Source organism: Channa argus, chromosome 13, assembly GCF_033026475.1.
Source record: "Channa argus isolate prfri chromosome 13, Channa argus male v1.0, whole genome shotgun sequence".
Lineage (NCBI taxonomy): Eukaryota > Metazoa > Chordata > Actinopteri > Anabantiformes > Channidae > Channa > Channa argus.
This window is the reverse complement of record NC_090209.1, coordinates 18517742-18538462: the sequence shown is the minus strand read 5'-3', so window position 1 is coordinate 18538462 and position 20721 is coordinate 18517742. Positions and strand designations below refer to the sequence as shown.

The following is a 20721-nucleotide window of genomic DNA, read 5'->3' as shown; positions in this document are numbered from 1 at the left end:
AATGCAGACTGGAAGCTTAAGACCAACTGGTTCATGTTTGTTTTGGATGTTTCACTTATAAGATATGCATTTCTTTTTCTTTTTGTAGGCTGCAGTGCCAAGCTGCCCTTCTGTAAATCCAACCCATGTCAGAATGGGGGGACCTGCAGGGTAAGCTGGGAGACTTTCTCCTGTGACTGTCCCCTAGGGTATGGAGGGAAGGACTGCAGCCATGGTGAGTGACTAAAGGAGTTATTTCTATTTTGAATCCCTACAGTTCACGTTTCAACCAATGTTAACCTTTAATAATGTCACATTTATTTGTTTTATTTGCTACTTTGGCATAATTGTCACTAACACGTGAGACCATGACTGAGCTAATTGGCAGTTTGTGTCTCGTGCCAGTGACCATGAGATGAGTCATGGTATTAAAAATGCAGCAGCATGTCCCTGATCTTCGGTGGCCTTTATTTGTTGGTACTAATTATACTAATGCCTCATTAATTTGTGACTAATTAGTGAAGTCAAAAGGCTCTGGGGAATACCTTTAAACTTGTGTAGATCTTTGTTATTCACACATTAGTTAACTACAGAAATAAGCTGTCTTAATGGGCCAACACTTCAGTAGTTCAGATCCAGAACTGCTTTGTCATTCATTCATCTGTTGAAGCTATTGCTTCAGCCTGAATTTCAGCATATTTCTTCATTTACTCCTTGTTTTGTGCTGAGTCACCACTTAGGCTGTAATACAATATGGAGGTTAAAGTGCATGCATAAGTACAATCTATGATATTGGATCATTGGTTGCAGGGTTTGGACTATGCCGACAAAACTGTAAAATGCTAAAACTAATACACTAATAGTGTCATGACATATTGCTTAATTTTGCATTTGAGCTGTCCTTCAGAACCTTGATATCTCACTTTATTTCCTCTGAATAAATGGACCTAGATAAAACTAGAGGGATTCTTTACACATCAGTGGATGTTCTGTAGGCCAGGTGGAATGAAGATGCCAATTCTATATTTACAGACATGTCTCGACTGTGAGCACAGATGGTCAAGCCAGCAGGGAAATCATTTGGCAAGATGTGTGAAAAAAAGTTGTGTTTTGTGATCACTAGTTCTTATTTAGAGACTTATTTTGAGTTTGTGGTCCTATTAGTATGACACAGCGAAATCTTAATCATCATGGTCATTGGTACAAAGACAAAATGTGATTTTGATCATTCATTAATGTGCAGCGGCATCTTTGTCAACAATTTGGTATTTATCCTTATTAATAAACATTTGAAATTTCAAAATCTCATTTCTCAACTTTTTACTTGGTCAAAATAGTTTGACTAAATGTATTTATCATTTACAAACTGAGAGACTTAATTAGCCCCGTAGAGGCCGGACAAAAATGCATTAATCGTCTTCTTCCTCAAAACAAACAATTCATAAAAAAATGATGTATTTCTCCTCCCTCTGTCCCCTCCCACCTCAGTAATGCCACACCCTCACCGATTCCTGGGTAACAGCGCTCTGTGGTGGGACCTGAAGAACGATGTCACCATCTCCACACCCTGGTACCTTGGCCTGGTGTTCAGAACCAGAGCACGAGATGGGTTGCTGTTGCAGGCCCAGGCTGGCCAGTACACCAGCCTGCTGTTTCAGGTGGACACACACAAACACACATGTGTACACTTTTTAGAAATATATTAATAAAAAATTATACTAAACCTCAGTAGAACAGATCTTTGTGAAAACATATTTCCCAAAAACCTGTTTAAGATGCCTGTTTCTGTTTCTCTCTGTCTCTCTTTGGCTGGCGATGCCTTCCTATTGAAAGAATTATTATTTTAATTTCAAATTTCTGATGCTACATTCAAAGAGGGCATTGAATTAGTGGGAGAGCTGTAAGCACAGCTCTCACACTATTGAGATCCTTTTCTTTATTATTATTAGTGGGAGAGCTGTAAGCACAGCTCTCACACTTATGAGATCCTTTTCTTTATTATTATTATTATTTCGCCGTTTTTCGGTCACTATCTCCTCCTAGACGGTTTGTCGTAGAAACTTCGTTCCACTTCCTAAACGTAGGTCTCTTTTAGGGGATCTATGCTATTACTTTTCTCATTAATAACTTTTATACTTTTTATTATATTTCACTTTTTATGAACTTTTTTTCCCATAGAAAATGAATGGAAGGCACTTAAAATTTCCCTTCAACTTGCCACTTTTCATCTGCCTCTTGTGTCGTCATACTTTGGAGTAGAAACTTCATTTAAACTTTATACGGGTCTAGTCCCTTTCAACTTTTTCTGGGTGGATCAGCTTCTTTCTATCTTTTATACTTTTTGAATAATCGCAGTTTTAGTTTTAGGCAACTTTTGGAGCTTTTTCAACTTTTCCATTAGTGTGTATTGCGGAATGTTGGAGCAGCTAGAGTGGGTGACATCACACGCACTCTAACTTTTCAGCTTCCACTTTTAGCAACTTTTTTCCTTCTTTTCCTTCTTTCCTTCAGTCAACTTTAATCTTACATAAACAAACTATACATCAGAATGTAGGTATTTTTGTCTTCTTTCAGTAAATGTAACTCTCATAGTGACAGGACTGACGGTTCTTTCTCCAAGTGTCCAGAAGCAGAGAGAGTGCCGTCAAAACTCCCATTGGAGCCCATTATAACAGAGGTTCTTAAATTCTAATCAAATCACAAACGGGGGGCTGTTTTAAAATCGCCACCACGCCTTCATTTTATGGAGTATCTTCAAATAAAGTACATCAGTGTGTTCATTGAAGCCTTTTGTCACTCACAGTTTTTGAATTGTTTCGATAGGACTAATACTTTTTCATATTTTGAGCATTTTGCGAGGCATAGTCTCAGCACTTTTCCAGCCTGCCTTTGCATTTGGCTCACATGACTCAGCAGGCGGGCAGCGGGCAGCAGTCATTGTCATGGTAACGGACACAGCTGCATGACGTCATGTAATCAGCCTCAGAGCTGTGTCCACACACTTTACCTGAGTTTTTCTCCCTCAACATACACAGTGGAGACACACACAGACACACACCCTCACAGACAGGAAATACCCTTTCAAAATAAAAGCCTTTCATAATATGTTATCCACTTTTTAGCATTTAAATGCTAAAATGACTTTGTGGTGAAGTTTCCCTACACACACACCCTCACAGATAGGAAACACACTTTCAAAATAAAAGCCTTTCATAATATTTTATCCACTTTTTAGCATTTAAATGCTAAAATGACTTTGTGGTGAAGTTTCCCTACACACACACCCACAGACAGGAAACACACTTTCAAAATAAAAGCCTTTTATCATTCTTATTTTAATTATTTAGCATTTAAATGCTAAAATGAGTTTGTTTTGAAGTCTCCCTACAGTGGACACACAAACTACCACGCAGACACAGACAGGAAACACACTTTCAAATTAAAAGCTCTTTTCAACTTTTTTTTTTTTTCAACAGTTTTTCAGCATTAAAATGGTTCCTTCATTTCTAATTAGTTACTTCTAGCTTTTTTCTTTACACTTTAATAGCAACTTTTTTACTTTGCTTCTTTTTTTTGTTTCTTTTAACTTTGGGAATATTTACCTTTTCCTTTGTTTCTTACTACTTCTTTCCACTTTTGTTAATCAAGTTGTTGCTTTTTCACTTCTTCCTTTACACTTTTAATAGCAACTTTTTTACTTTGCTTCTTTCTTTGTTTCTTTTAACTTTGGGAATATTTACCTTTTCCTTTGTTTCTTACTACTTCTTTCCACTTTTGTTAATCAAGTTGTTGCTTTTTCACTTCTTACTTTTTTCTTTACACTTTCAATAGCAACTTTTTACTTTGCTTCTTTTTCTGCTTCTTTACACTTTAAATATCAACTTTTTACTTATTTACTTCCTCCATTGTTACTTTCTACTTTTTTCTTTTCTTAATTCAACTTTTCCTGGGATTTTGGATTTTTTCCTTTTCTTGTCATCTTCTTCTTTCTCTTTTTGTTTGTATTTATCTCTCTTCAGCGTTTGTGGCTTTGAACGTACAAACGCCTCTGCTCTCAGCCGCTTCTGAGCGGTCGGCCTCTACCGGGCGACTTAACAGCTCTCCCACGTAATTTCCTTGGAAATTGCCTTTTCTAGTTACACTTGAACTTGCACACAGATATTGAACATTAAGTTTTTTGTGTGATACAAGAAGGCCCCTAGGTCTCCTTGTATCTACCCAGCAGGCTATTTTATCCCTTCACTGTGTTGTTCAGTAACTCATGATTTTTGCCTCTCCCTCTTTTTTCTGTCATTTTCCCCCTTACCTGTGTGTGTGTGTGTGTTTGCGTGCGTGTGTGTGTGCCCACACTTGTTTTTCTCCCACATTCAGGTGATAAGTGGTCAGCTGGTGTTCTCTGTGACCCGTGGTTCGACCAGGCTGGTGCGTTTGCGGTTGGACCAGGTTCATGTAGCAGACGGTCAGTGGCACGACCTCCAGCTGGAGCTGCGAGACGTTCGCAGTGGCCGTGAGACGCGCTATGTTGCCACACTGCGGCTTGACTTTGGACTCCATCAGGTAATAGATGTGACACAAACCTCATAGGCAAAATTTTTATGACAATGTTCCAACATAAATTGTTATACAGAATCAAAAAGTGAAATGGTGTTAGTGTAAAAAATTGTATTATTGTAGTAACTCTACTAAGCACTGAAGGATATAGAGTTAAACATAATTTGCTATGCACAGATTAAAAAAGGTTTTCATTTGCTTTGCTAAATCAATAACCCCTCATTTTTAATGATAGTTGATTTCCAGTTGTCCATTTTTAAAACATTTCTTATAGCAATTTCACAGTCTCAATCAAACAAGTTCAATGGGAAATAGTTTTTTGTAAGAGTTTGTCAGGCTTAATTTATTTTGGCAGATACATTTTCAGTCTAATCAATGGAAAATTGCCAAAACTGTGAAGCATTTGAAATAAATTCAGGCAAAAAAAAAAAAAAATCCTTTTTAATAACTAGTAATACAAAAAATTTCTATACACACAGACTTCTTCTGTATTCTACCTCACTTTCTGCTATGAGCCAGTACAGTGAAGGATAAGATTGCAAAAGATGTAATCTGTAAGAAAAATATTTATATTTCAATGCAGTAGTGTCAGATTAAGGAAGATTTTTAATCTTGTATGAGAAACTTTAATTCAGCAAACATCCAAAAACATTTTTAAATATAACATTATTAAATGCTAAAGCTGCCAATTAATCAGTGATTGCCTTTGATGTTTTTGATATATGTGGAGCTATTATCATGCCAGATCTCATTTTATCATCTTCGTCTGCTGCTGCAGGTGATAAATGGCGCTCATTGTTTTCTTGGTTGTTCTAAAGTTACCTGTCAACATTACTTCACAGAATTGACAGAGATTTCAGATGAGCATGACCTTCTCACCAGCACTTCCGTGTTATTGTTTCCTTTTACGTAATAAAGTCAGTCATTCAGTGTTGAGCTGCTAAGCCTTCCTGGACTTGTCAGTCGTAAATGAAACACGCATGAATCATAACTTCCAGTTTGTGAACTGAAAAAGGAAAAGCATTCTCATCTTGGTATAAAATACTCTTTCTGGCTTCTAATGGAATAAATTTATAAAATTAATCGCTTTATTTTTGAACAAAGCCTTTGTGGCAGATAATGTCCTTACTTGAGACATTTCCTACAATATAATGCACATCCTGCCTGGTATTTTCATATCTGATAAATTAGCGAGTTCCTCTACTTTGTCAAATATTAGAATTCAAATTGCTCCTTGTGTATCAGTCCACTCAGTGAGTTTGCATGCAGCTCTTAATATCAGCAATCCTTCCTGTCTCCATCTGCCCTCCCCCACCCCTTTCCACATTTTTTCTCTCCATTAGGGAACAGTGATAGTGGGAAGTGAGATTCATGGTTTGAAGGTGAAACATCTGCATGTGGGAGGAGTGCTGGGCTCTGGAGAAGTTCAAAATGGAATAAGAGGATGCATACAGGTGAGCATGTGTAAAATGGATTTTTAATGTTTATTGGTGAATGGGTGGAGGGAAGCTGGAAATGTGAAATGGAAATGTAATAAGTAATGGGTCTGGGATAGCTTTCTACAAATGAAGCTGGCTATCTCTTAACCTCTCTTACCCCCCCCCTCTCTCTCTTTCTCTCTCTCTCTCTCTCTCTCTCTCTCTCTGCAGGGTGTTCGGTTGGGTGTACGACCTGATGCGCCTCCCATACCCCACCCATCAAGAGCTGTAAAAGTGGAGACAGGCTGCAATGTGGGTAATCCCTGTGTCTCATCTCCTTGCCCCGCCCACAGCCGCTGTTCTGATCAATGGGAGCGGCACACCTGTGTCTGTGAACCTGGTGAGTACACAGAGATGTCATGTTTTCCGATTTGGATAAAGCCAAGGAGTAGGCACGTATTACCTTCTAATACTATAAGGCTCTGATATGCAGTTTGACACTGACTTCTGTGTTGATATAGATGGCTTGTGTTCTCATTTTGAAATCATAAGAAATGCAGAGAAGGAAATATCTAACTTGGCTTCAACGTGGAAAAAGGTTAATGATGACAAGTGTTGCGCATGCGCCAGAGTGGTAAGCACTGTGGGTTTGGGTTCCTGCCTCTAGCCCAATGCTAAAATTGGCTGCACCCCCTGTGACCCCCCAAGGATAAGTGGCTGTAGGTAATGGAGGGATGAAGGCTGCTGTTATCATGCAAGAATTGCTACAGTGGCTCCTGTAATGCAGACAAATTCTTGTTCTTTTTGTCTATGATGTTGGAGCTGTGTGAAAGACTGCAGGAGTTCAAGAAAAGGAAACTATAAATATTTCTTCTGGGTGCAAAATTTGATGAAGAAAAAAATAAAAGTTACAAACGTCTGCAAAAGAATGATTTTCCAGCATTAAACTTTTATGTATGTCAGGAATGTGATTGTGATATTTTGCATACTGGGCACTCGATATGAAAAAAAGACTGGAGAAGAGAAAGTGAAAGAATCTAGTTAGACGTGAACGTAGAGAGCAAGAGAAAGGGAATAAAGTTAGTATGGCCGTATCTACATAGGTGTCTGGCAATACTCCAACTGGGTTAAAGAGATATTTGGGAATGCATAATGAGTTCTCATCTACCTGAGAAGCAAGTGACTTACAAAATGTCCTAAGTCAGGGAAATATAATGAGGCAGAATTAATGGAGAAAACCTGATTAAAAGAATAGGATAGAGAGCAGGAGGAGGTAAAACATACAGTATATGGCATAAAGAGAAGTAGCAAGAGTAAGAGAAGAGGTTGGGAACAACAGAAAGATGAAAGAGAAGTAGAAGAAGAACAAAGACACTGAAAATGTTAATCATTAATGAAGCAAAAGAGGCTGGTGACAGAAATAGTGTAAAATAAACACAAAATGTTTTGAAGCAAGTGATGAAAAAAGAAGAAAGAAGGAAAGAGAACATCAAATCAAACAGCCTGAAAACACTGGTGACACAATTGGGAATAAACACACGCAACTAGCATATATGTACACAGAGACATACGAATCATAGAAGTGAGAGATAATTAACATGACAATTGCACAAACACAACAGAGGAAAAAGCGTGAAAGTGAAGAGACAAAGAGATGGAGAATGATATTTTATTTTTTGTTCTGAGCTGTATTAAGAGCCACTAATGCAACGGCTACAGTATAGTTCAATTCTTTGCTAGACCAACAAGCTTAGATGATTAAACTAGATTATTTATATTTATGATTATGAGACAAGAGATTGAATAGTGAAAGGAGAGAAAAAGAAACATGTACAAAAACAGAGGTTTCTCCTTAATTAAATGAAATGTACAGATAGCTTGTCATCAAATACAAAATATTTGATAATGTTTCAGTGTTGCATCTGTCGAAAACAATAGGGGAAGTAATGTGCAACTAATGATTTGCAACCCATTACCAATTCAGGTCAACTCATTGTGAATGTATGGTGGTATTTTGTCAGCGCAGACTTGGGACATTGCATTTTATCTGAAACATATTGAAAACTGTAAAAATGTTTTTCAGCTCTACTTTTCAACTGCAGACACCATTGCAAAGCCACAACGCAGCTGTGCTTCATACAAAGCTGGAGACCATGGTTGTTTTTCTAATTAATAAAATAATCATTGATTTGCTGTGTTTGTGAGTTTCAGCTGCACTCGAAGAAGGTTTACTCACCCATACCAAACAGCCAGACTAAAAGCATAGTGTGCAAGGGCTGATACCACAGTATCTGCTTTCAGGTGACAGGAAAGTTTGGGCAAAGTTGTGCAAGAAAGTAAAGTTGCAGAATGAGAGCATGAACTTAAAGTGGAGGGGGAAGAAGCATAAGAGGAATAAGTGAAAGAGCGAGTGGAGGATATAGTTTGTTAGTGAGAGAGCCTCAGGACTACCAGCATGGAAGAGGAAGCAGAGAGGTGCTGCTATCCCTGTAGCATCCTGCACCAGCCCGCAGCTAATGCTAACATTTTGACACACACACGCGCACACACACACACACACACACACAGATACCTTTTAAACATTGACTCAATCTGTCTCTCTCTCTCTCTCTCTCTCTCTCTCTCTCTCTCTCTCACACACACACAAACGTGCACACTCATGCACACTCCCAGTGCATGTCCGAAACTATTTGTGCACACGTGTATTTGCTGTAAATACACACAAACACACACACTTGCTCTCATTATCATTCTATTTCATTGGCACAATGAGCATTAAAAATGGAAAGTGTTTTATGAATGTTGCTTAGAGACAAATCAAAGTTTAATAAAAGCCGAGAGAGAAAAAAGGCAGAGGTGCATTCTGAATAATTCCCTTTCATGAGTGTGTTTGTGTGTCTTGGCCTGGTACCGAAACTAGCCTAATAGGTCTCTTACATCTGACAGCACCTTTTATTTGTGCAATGCAAAATCCTAGAAAACACGCACACACACACACACACACACACACACACACACACACACACAAGTCGAGGCTCTGCATGAGAAAGCACGCAGACATCTGCTCCCTCACTGTGTGTTCCTGTGTGTGACGGTTGATGCCAGTAGCTGCAGGGTAATCCACTGCAGTGAAAAACTGAGTCTAATATGATAAATTAAAGCCATGTTGATGTATGTCCACTTGATTTCCCTGAGCTGTTTAAAAAACCAACACAATCACATCGGAAAACATATGTTTAGAATTTGGGAACCCAGAACTCTCAAAGCTGGTTTTGCTGTGGTGATGAGTCATTTATCAGTGTTTTTGTTGAGGTGTTAAAGTAGCGATTTATTAAAACTACAAATGCCAAATAAATCCTTGTTCAAATGGATTTTGTCAGAAAAGTGCATTGTAGGATTGTTTGTAGGCAAGGTGGGCAGCTGCACCATATTAAACTGAGACCCTCTGGGAAGATGGGCGAATTTTATGAGTTCAAGCTTTATTTCCTGTGTTTCAACCTACAGTAGATGCCAGATGCTCAAGGTGCTGAATCAGGGCAAACTTGTTCCCAATGATAAATGATTTCTCACCTAGTAATATATTAGTAATATATATTGATCAGCTTTGAGATCAAAACTAGGAATGCTACAAATTTTCATCTCCACCACTTCTTAAGATAAATATCTGCCTATTTAGCAGCTACATGTTACTTGTTAATAGAAATTCTTGTCTCCTATTTGATGCTGTGCAAGTGCACAAGGTTTATTGTCTTTTCACTGAAACCCGCTGCCTGCAGCTGTTAGACATGAGGTTGATGAAAGTGCTGAGACTGAACAACACAGTAAATGTGTTGTTCAACCAAAACAATGGTGCACAATCCACAAAACAGAAAGAGCTATGTAAAGATAGTTAGGTGATAATTCTTTGTTACTGCAAGCTGCCAGTTTCACATAATTTGATTCAGAGTTCAATGGTATCATTTGTTCCCATCTAAGTTTTTGACATCCACTGTTTTTCTGCTCCCAGAAAGAGGATTGTTGGATTCCCAGCAGGTATTTGGATGCTTCAGTAAAGAGGTGACTCATCTGGCTGTTTCCTCATTGTAATCAGGTGGTGAAGAAGTCAAACTGATGTTGTGTTACAGTGAAGTGTCTAAAGCCAGATAGGAAGCGTGAGTCACACAGGATGTATTTACAACTCGAGAGCCATAGGTTTTCAAACACGCTCCTAAACCCTCACTATGAAAGAGAAAACACACACACACACACACACTCAACTCTTTGTTCTTACAGACTCAAGCTTCTCTCTTGCTCTCACTCCTCCATACTGTGACAAGGCCAGTGTCATTATAAGCATCTGAAAACAGTCAAGGCCATTGTCCCCACTCTTTGTCAGTTGCCATGGTAAAAGTGTAAAGATGGATTGTACAGATTGAGGATAATTGAGTGTGCATATGTTTCTGTGTTAAGGAGAAATTCATTACTTGTATTTGTATAATTCCTTAGATATTTTCAAGCACGATGAATAGGAAGCGAGGCAGATAAAAACAAAATGAATATAAAGATTTGCAGAGGTGCAAGGGACAAAGCAATGCCAGAGTGTGTTTTTATTTATTGCAAATTACAGTTTCTGTGGGGTTTGTCATTTCATAAAGAATGTAAAAGCTAGAGAGAGGGATATCTAAACAATAGGCATTACTTGTGTGTGTGTGTGTGTGTGTGTGTGTGTGTGTGTGTGTGTTTTAAGTTGTATCCAAGGCCACAGACTTGAAAGCTGAGTGGATTCTATGTTTTCTATAGATGAATGTGTGTCAGAGGGAGGAACACCGACATCAGCAAGACATGAACACACACTAAAGTCAATCTATAGAGATGTCATTCTATTCAGTGCTGTTAAATTAAAAATTCAACATGAAAGCAGAAGTCGTTCACTAAAGGGGGAGGCTGATAAGTGAAGCAGAAGTTTCTGTTGGAGAGAGACTCAGAAAATGAAATGTCTTGTTGCTAAAATTGATGGTTAGTATCGGTATGAATATCAACAAAAGTATGTTGTTTCATGTGGACATGCAGATGCAGAAAACATTAATTGGCCCTTTTTAAAGGAAAGGTTGGTCTGAGAAACATTTAGTTGTGTTAAATAAACCGCAAAGTGTGTGTGAAGCCCTCTCCTTTAGTTATTAGGCTAAAGAGGGGTTTTATGTGCTGGCCTGTATTACCATATAAGAGGCTTGTGTGTTTGTGTGGAGTGTCTGGGGATTGCACTGAAGTGTATGATGGCTTAGTTCACCAAGCTGCACCTGTGCCGTGTGGTGTGCATTGGGAATGTGTGTGTTCTACGTTGTTGTGTTGAAGTGGCTCATTTAGCAGTGTTGAAATATGTTGTCTTTGCTTTTTTCGAGACAACGTTCCGTGCTGTCGTGGTGATGAGGTATTAAAACTTTCTCTGCAATGACTTCACATTTTTCAGATGTGTTTTTCTAGGCTTCACCTATTTATGTTCAAAAATCACGCAACCAGCAGCATGCTGGTTTACAGTGCAACAATTTGTGGAGAGATGTGCTAAAATTGCAAAGTAATTATTAGTCAATAGTCATCAGTTGATGTGTCAATTGTTATTTGTTACTGTATTTATAAAACATAAAAAAAAAAGGGGAATAATATCCATAACCTAATCTTAGCTGTGGTTGACATACTTATTACAAAATTATTGGTAAATTGCTGTTTTTTTGTTTCAACCAACTGTTCGAAATGTAAAATTTCCATGTAACAATGTTGAAAAACCTTTTGAGATAACATCCACACAGTGTCTTGCTTAGACAGAAATGTACTTTTCAGTATGGTGTCTGTAAACTTTGTTCTTAACATTTCAGAAATCTGTTTTTCCATGAGTAATACCAGGTTCCTTTATTACAGTAAATAAATTATAATTGCCCTAATAATAGTCAGGAGAAGGGCCTTTATAGAGGCGTCTTGTGCAGTTGAGCATGGAACCCTGTAGTTTGAGCACAACAGCTATAGCTGTTGAGAGTCATGGTAATTTTCTTTCAAAGGAAGCATGACTTTTTGTTTCAGTGGATGCATTGTGGTGCACAGCTTGTTTTCCATTGGTTTGCCCAGCCAGAGTGAGTCAGGACGATGGTGTTGGTTATAATCGCTGTTTAATGTTTGAGATGCTGTATGGACTTGCAAACTGACAGCTTATTATGTCTGGCACATGGTTCGGAACTAGTAGCATATGCCGCATAATCACATTTAATTTGTTGTGCTTCTCGTGGCAAAATTCGACAATCAAACACACCTCGAGTGTAATCAATAAAGAAGATTTAAAATTATTAATACTTGATTTTCCGTCACATTGCCCTCAATGTGATTGTACTTTTGACTGTCTTTGTCCTTAAATTTTCTTTCCGATTTTTTTGATTGTCAAAATGAACCTGAACCCTAACACATTCATTCTATACTCTTTACTCTTTTCTCTCTCTCCCTCTCTCTCTCTCTCTCTCTCTCTCTCTCTCATCCAGGTTACTACGGGAAAGGCTGCACCGACGCTTGCCATCTGAACCCCTGTGAAAATGAGGCTCAGTGCCACAGGAAGCCCAGCTCTTCCCATGGATACATCTGTGACTGTGGAGACAACCACTACGGGCAGTACTGCCAACACAGGTAAACACACACACACACACACACACACACAAAAGACTTAACATTTGAGCTAGAGTTTACCTATGAGTGAAAAAAATGTTTGATGCTGCCTGTGGTCCAGCTGAGCTCTGTTCAGGTGAGTCTGTATCTTACTGCCTTTAGCTCAGCTGTGTTGTGCACATGTAATCCACTGTGGGGCAATAGATTTAATGTTAACACACACAGACACAGACGGGTATTTTTTCACATGCTGCTCTTTGTGTACGTGAGTGTGTTTCAGGGTTTTTTTATGTCTTTGATCTAGTTAGTGTGTGGGTTTGAAAAAGACGCAAATTATCAGCTGCTGATAAATTGATGCATCTAGAAGTCTCTCTCTCTCTCTCTCTCTCTCTCTCTCTCTCTCTCTCTCTCTCTCTCTGTTATTTTCCCCAGATGTGGCCTTTCTAGTATCCCTCATGATTTGCAAAATCATCCCATTCTACTAAAATAAAAACATTGAATTTAAATGCTTAGATAGTTAATCCTCTTCTGTGATAGGTTGTAGGAAACCACTAATTCTAAATCAACAAACTCCTATGTTGAGCTAAATAGTTGCTTGTTAAATTAGTAAACATATTAATCTTTTAGTGGATCAAAGGGACGATAATAATATTTATAACTGATCAACATCTATGACTTGTGGCTTTTTAAATGTGTGGATTTATGAAGGAAATTTGTTTTTTTATTCATGGTCAAACAGATAAGACACTTAAAAGAGTCACTTTTGACCATTTTCTTAACATTTTTCAACACCCAATTAACAATATCTACATTGTATGCAACAATAAAAAGTCATTGTTACTGTGACTGATCCTGTAATGTTCAGGTGACAGACATTTGAAAAATGTCTTACTTTGTTAGAAACATAGATATGATTCTACTATACTCAAACATATGTTTGAAATCTCATTTGTGCTATCGGTTTATAGATAGTCAAATAACTGCTGTCTTTTTCTATTTACATCTCAAGTAACTCCAACCAATCAGAGTAAGGGCTCATGACGAATGCTTATTTTATGTTTACGTTAATAAGGGCTGAAATACCCTGCTGGCGGACAGTGGGGTATTTGGGCTGTTTGTTAAGATGTATTTAAAGAAAAATATGTCACAGATATGTTTAAAATACATTCAGTATAAACACTAGTCAAAGGGGCCATACTGGATCTTTAAGATGCCAAAATATTACACAGCAGGCACACATTGTATGCTTCATTTGAAAAAGAGGCTCTGTCGGGATATGAAATAAAAATCTCTGGAGAAACTGAGTTAATGGTAATATTCTATTAGGTTCACTGATATCTAAATTCTTCTCTTTCCTAAACTCCCCATTAGGAGCAATAAAGAATCTGCATTAACTGCGAGAAGCACTCATCTCCTCTGTGAGCCATTAGTCACTGAGAACAGATGAAGAGAACATTAAGTGAGATGTGAAAAAAAAAAATGAAGGAGCTAAGTGATGTACAATAAATCTGATAAAATATGAAATACTATTCGAGGTGTATTTCTCAGGGGCAGATATTTAGTGATATAAGAAAGTCAAAAAATGTCTTAAAGTTACAGTGTGTAACATTATTCACATATTATTTTAATTCAAATATGCTCCAATACTCAGACAAAGAAACGTTTTATGAAGAACAAATACGCTGTTGCTCTGTTGCATTCTTTCCTAACACTGATTCTACCTGTTTGTCTGGGAATGTGAAGAATTGATCACCAGTGTCCTAGGGGCTGGTGGGGGTCTCCAACCTGTGGACCATGCCACTGTGACACCAATAAAGGCTTTGATCCTGACTGTAACAAGACAAGCGGACAGTGCCAATGCAAGGTAAAGAGGACGCATACAAATACACAGAACGCAAGTCTGCAGCATTTCTGGTTAAAATGTTTTAATTTCTGTGGATAAAAATATTTTGGCTTTAGTAGAACTGCAAAACTTGTATTAAAATTGAGAACATGTAATAAATGCTGATGCAGCCTTGGATTATTAATATGACGTATGATAGATGAGTCATTTGTCATATTAGTAAGCAGAGGTTTGAAGGGTTTAAGCTGGTGGTATGATGTGGAGTTTTTTACAGCCCATACTACAGCACAGTAATCATTTCGCAGTGTGATGGTCTAATAGGCTAATGCTGTCATACAAACATCCATCATCAAATGATGATACTCCCTTCTTATTGACATTTTTCCTTAAGTGCGTACATGTTGTCGACATTTTTGACCCTGTTTAATTCCAACCTTAACAGATGTGTTGATACCATCTTTATTCTCTGATACTATGCTGACCTTAGATCTGCATCAGCATACAGTATACAGTACAAAGCACACACAGACATTTTATTGGAGGTGCACAAACTTCATACTCATTTACCTGACTAAGAAAGACAATACTAAATTGCACGTACAAGTACTACTTACAATTCTTTCTTTCTTATAGCTTGTTGATTTAAAAACATAAACATATAATAAATATAAAACCAACTGTATTCTCATGCAGGTTTAGCAAACCCAATTCTAAATTTCTCTCCTAAAGTAAATGTCTCTCTTACACATTGTTTATGGGTTGCTACTTTTGTATTCATTGCTCTGTGTCCCCTTTTCCATCACTGTACGGATCTCTCCCTAATGCATGTGGTAATGTTATAAAGTTTTCATTAGTCTGGCTGAATTCAAACTGTGTGCCCACTTGTGCATAATCTACTTGGTGTGTGTGTGTGTGTGTGTGTGTGTGTGTGTGTGTGTGTGTGTGGACTTTTAGGAGTTTCACTACCGTCCGCATGGTTCTGACACCTGCCTGCCATGTGACTGCTACCCAGTAGGCTCCTTTTCACGGTCGTGTGACCCAGAAACTGGCCAGTGTCAGTGCAGGCCTGGTGTGATTGGTCGCCAGTGCAACACGTGTGATAACCCCTTTGCTGAGGTCACAAATTCAGGCTGTGAAGGTTAGAGCAACACACTGACGTTTGATATTTGCTCTTTGTTCTTTTAACCTTTTTGTTTCCTCTTAGGATTGCTATTTCAACATCACTTTATCACGGGAGGACTAGGAACCTTGTTCCTGCTTATTTCATTTGTTTTAGACATGATCAGACTTGAAATGTTGAATTTTACTTTTGCTTTTTAAAATTACTGTAGTTTACCTAAGAGGGGGCTACATTATTCATTCTTAAATTCATCCTTGCTGTAGGCATTACATCTCAAATTCGACTGAGTATATTTAAGAAATAAATGGAGAAGAATCTGCACTGTATTCCTTCAGGAACAACTAGTGCTATGATTAAAAGTTAAAGCAACATTCAGTCCCCAAGGTAACTGAATGTTGTTCCAGAAATTATTTAGGGAACTAAACCATTTCTTTATTTTAACGGATAAAAATGTTTCACCATCTTGCAACTTTTTGGTGAAAAAAAAAACAAAGGATTGACAAAAATGGTCTGCTTTTGAACAATAGTTTCCAAAAAAAATAGTTTTTTTAATTGGTTTGTTTGTTGTTTTCTAACAGTTACCACAATTATTTATTACATTCTTTATTTCTTTGATAGAATTGGCCCTGGGCAACTGGTAAGCTGCAGAAAACTGTGACTAGGAAATTCCTATTGTATGTTATAGGGTTGCTAATTTTCTGGAAAATTAAAAACAATTAGTGTGATGTATCTGTGTTCTAGTTGACAACAGTATGAAAAGAAAAACAGCAAAGTTGATAAGGCTATGGATTGTCAGACTCCCTGTCCTTATACTAGGCCAGACAAAGAGAGACATTGTCTGCTAACTTAATTAACAGAATAGAATACTGTACATACAGTAAGGTGTTAATTGCTCCTGCTTTTTATACTTTTCCATATTTGTTGCCTCAGGTGCATCACTTTTAAATACCAACCTAAAAAAACAATTATGTGCTACTCATCTTAAAAGAAACTAATTTGACCTGCTACAAGGTACACATTCACACTCTAATAAATAATTCATCAATCTATGTTTTCACATATTCAACATAAGAATTACACATTTATGCCAGATATCTAAGACTTGACATGTTAGTTTTCCACATAACCAAAGTTATTTGTTATGTTTGTTTTTGTAATTACAATTGTTCCTAGACACGTGTTAAACCTCAGAAGCCCATGCCATATTTCAAGAAGGCTCTATCATTTTCAAGAGGAATTTAAAACTAGTATTCAAACAGAGTAAAATATCCATCGAGACAAAGTGACGTGAATGAAAATAGGATTTAAGCGTCTACTTGTGTTCGGTCTCTCAAAGTTGTCATGTTTATCAAATTTGCAATGAAGACTAAAAAACCAAATAAGCACGTTCTTTTTACCATCTCTGAGTTAATCTCAGCTCTCTGTTTTTCTCTTCGGTGCAACTTTCCAGTTTCCCTGCTTGAAATGACTTCCATTTTCATTTTTTATTCCTTCAAGATATCAAAACATTCCTTAGCATTGGTAACTTTTTATTGCGTTTTTAATCAAAACCTTTATTGAATTGAAAATAATTAATTAAAATAAACTTCTGTTTCTCTGCAGTAATTTATGACGGTTGTCCGAAGACCATCACTCAGGGAATCTGGTGGCCTCGGACTAAGTTCAATCTGCCTGCTGCAGTGCCCTGTCCCAAAGGCTCTGTTGGTGCGTACAGACTGACACACGTGCAAATACGAGTGCATACAAACATATGCTATATATAAAGATATATTAAACATTTCCTTGTAAAAAGTCTTGTAAAACGTCTTTCTCCTTCTTGCAGGCGCAGCCATCAGACACTGTGACATAGAGAGAGGATGGCTGGAGCCAGACCTTTACAACTGCACCTCACCTCCATTTGTTGAACTCAATGCTGCTGTGTGTAGAATAATAATATACCAATAATAGAATTAAACACATTTTTATGGTTCCCACAACTTTTTCTTGACATCAAAAGTTGAATCCTGGACAAATCTATGTGCCTCCAGTTTAAGTGGTATTAGATGATTTCAGTTTAACTAAGAAAAGTGGAAGATTGTTTTATGTGAATATATATGTAAGCATCTTTGTGTTGTATAGTCACAAGAATGTATTCAATCTCACTAATCCTAAAATATTTGTAAAAAAACAAACAAAAAAAAAAGCACTGATTAGGTGTTTCATGTTTATATATTTAGCTTGATTCCCTGGAGCGTAACGAGACAGAGCTGAACACCATAATGGAGAAGAAGCTTGCTCACCAACTCCGCGATGTTACTGAGGCAACCGCCCGACTCTACGGCAATGACTTGCAGATCGCTGAAAGACTGCTGTCACGGCTCCTGACCTTTGAGACCCAGCAGAGCGGCTTTGGTCTTACAGCTACTCAGGATGCACACTTTAATGAGGTAAAAAAAAAAAACACAAACACTGCATTTGATATAGTTCGAACTGTTTCATATACCTTTCAGCCTCTGATATTTATTTTCACGTGAGAGCAGTGAAGACCGTGTGCAGGTGTACGGCTACACTTTTCTTGCAGTAGTATGTGTGAAAACAAACAGAGATATATTTGCTGGGAAGTCAAATCCAAGGGACACATTTGGCAAAACAGTGAGCAGCAGCACTATCAGAGAAGATTATTTAAATTTTGGATTGTTCTTACCAGAGCAAACACCGCCATCTCCAATTCTCAGTGGTTTGTGATTATTTTGCCCGGTTAATAAGAATAATTTGTTGTTATATTGATTTTTTAGGGATTTAAAAAATGATCAGTCTTCTGTATACTGCACTTTTAAAGCTCATATTGATTCTAGATAAAATAATCACTTCCACTTACTCCCACAGTCTTAACCTGTTTTGAAAAGGATTAAGCATTGTAAAAACGAACTGATATACGCTATCACGACAAACGATTATAGATTAATGATTAATCTAAAGCTACTGTATTTTAAGGACTGAACCATAGAATACCATTCTGTATTACTAGCAGCTACAAATCTTCACAGAATCTGCCAGAGGGCACAGGATAGTTGCTGCTATTTAAAACTGGAGAAATGATTGATATACTGTAACCAGATAGTACTAGATAGAACTAGATGTCTTTTCTTTTCTGGGAGGTAATGTTGCTATGGCGATGCAGTGACATTAGCCCATGAAATATTGCAGCATGTCATCTCCACGTATGAACTGTCAGATTCTCATTTTATCTGATGCTGCACCTCCAGCTGAGGATGCAGGAGCTGATATGGGATCATTTTAGGGCATTGGCAGTTTGACAGAAATGCGCTAACAGACATCTCCATGTAATTTTTCTATAAATATTTAGCTTATGCATCACAATTTGGCTGACAGGAAATGAGTTGTCATACATCAATACTAAGAGGATGAGCATAATGTGAAAACCTCTCTAACCTTTTTAAGCTATTGTTTCAATTTACTAACTCGTGATGGCAAATTGCATGTCGCTAAAATAACAGTGATTTGACTTGACATCATGTTGACCATTCTGTGCATATTTTTATTCCCTAAGAGACATTTAATTTAAAATCTTGGTGAAATCCAATTAGCAAGCTTCTTGGTTGTCATGCAAACACTCATTGTTAAATGTTCCTTCTATTGTTTGTGCTACTGCTATTACACTAGCAGTATTAATACCAATGGCATTGGTATTAGAAATAGACAGAAAAGTGGTATTTCTGTCAGACATTATGAGATGTTCATGGCTGTGAATGGTAATCTCTCCCTACTTGACAACTAATCTTCAGCTCATAAGATATTGTAGTTCCAGCTCTTTTATGCCACTGGGAGTTGCTTTAGTGACAATTAATGTGGTCCATAGTAGCAGTTAAAAAGCAGATTTTAGTTATTTTCTCTAATATGAATTATTGACATTACATTAAATAATGTAATCTACAGGGAGAATTTTAGCCACCTGATGATGTAGTAGTCACACCCTGCAATGCTCAAACACACTCATTCATTTATAATGTCATTGTTGTACAGCCAAGACCAAGTTGCTATAGTAACTGAGCTGTTGAAGTAGTAAAATGTGATAATTTAAGCAAAAGATTTTTGTGTGTCAACCTGTAAATACATATGTAAAACATTTTAAGATAAAATATATGTTTATAAAGAGTTCGTTTTACAGTGTCAACAATGCCTGCAAACATTTTATTCCTGTACTTTAAATTTAAAGACATTTTGTTGATAGTTCTAGGGATCTTTATTCTGTTTCTTTATTGGCTCTGCATAAAGAGTGAGATCTCTGCCTGGTTTACAGCATGACATATTCTGTGCTGTAAATTCGGCGAGTAAAATGGGTAATAATGCACCTTTCCCTCTAAAGTGAACAATAAAATAAAAATCACTCACAATTATATGATTTTTATATGCACATCTGCACCCACCATGAAACTCAGAGCAAAAGAAAAATCATAGCAACACTCTGGTGTATTGTTCCCGTATGTCATACCTGTGTGTTTGTTTAACTGAATTAACAAATTACTGCAAGAAATGTCTGACTCAGTCAACAAAATCTCATTCATAACCAATGTTTAAATTATTATTTTGTTTTAAAAAAGACAATTCATAACCAATTGCAAATTGATATGAACATTTAGTTGTAGCACTGAAAAGCATCACAGATGAAGCGACATGTCAAATACAGTGTATCTCTTCATGTGATCAATACACAATCTTTGGCTAACAAGGACAGTTGCTATGGCAACATACTGGTAGCATTATTAGTATCCTATGCTGAGAGAAATGAAAACCTTTTCCTACCTGACATTTCACTCAACTCCTTCGCCTAACAGTAAATCAGAAACATGACCATTAGGCTGTGACATTTCGTTAGCTAGTTTACAGCAGCATAAAGTAGTTATATGTCCCCACAGTGGGACAATAATGGTTTATATTGTAATCTAGTAGTTTCAGGACCAGAAACCTCAGCTGTCCTGACTTATAACCTCAACCCCTGGCTCGAAAACAGTAGTGCTGCCTACAAGTCATCATCTCGAGTTAATGAGGCGGCTCTGGTTTTACAGTGGGAGCACTGAAGTGGAGGACCACACAGCCCATTTTTTTTCTCGACAATAAAAAATATATAATACATCTGATAATACTTGACACCTCACTTTAAACAGCAGCTCTTCGGGCAGATGAACAGG

The 20721-nt window shown here is 37.4% G+C and overlaps 1 protein-coding gene across 2 annotated transcripts in view; it reads left to right on the top strand.

The window, feature by feature from the left end:
* celsr3 (cadherin, EGF LAG seven-pass G-type receptor 3) overlaps positions 1–20721 on the top strand; it is a 95548-nt gene that overhangs the window by 48723 nt on the left and 26104 nt on the right. For both annotated transcript variants that reach the window (XM_067525842.1, XM_067525841.1), the window contains 11 exons: positions 89–214; positions 1468–1637; positions 4351–4536; positions 5874–5984; positions 6180–6348; positions 12449–12590; positions 14313–14433; positions 15367–15550; positions 17135–17236; positions 17355–17449; positions 17749–17958. In XM_067525842.1, the coding sequence (XP_067381943.1) occupies positions 89–214; positions 1468–1637; positions 4351–4536; positions 5874–5984; positions 6180–6348; positions 12449–12590; positions 14313–14433; positions 15367–15550; positions 17135–17236; positions 17355–17449; positions 17749–17958 (1616 nt within the window). The remainder of the gene's footprint in view (positions 1–88; positions 215–1467; positions 1638–4350; positions 4537–5873; positions 5985–6179; positions 6349–12448; positions 12591–14312; positions 14434–15366; positions 15551–17134; positions 17237–17354; positions 17450–17748; positions 17959–20721) is intronic.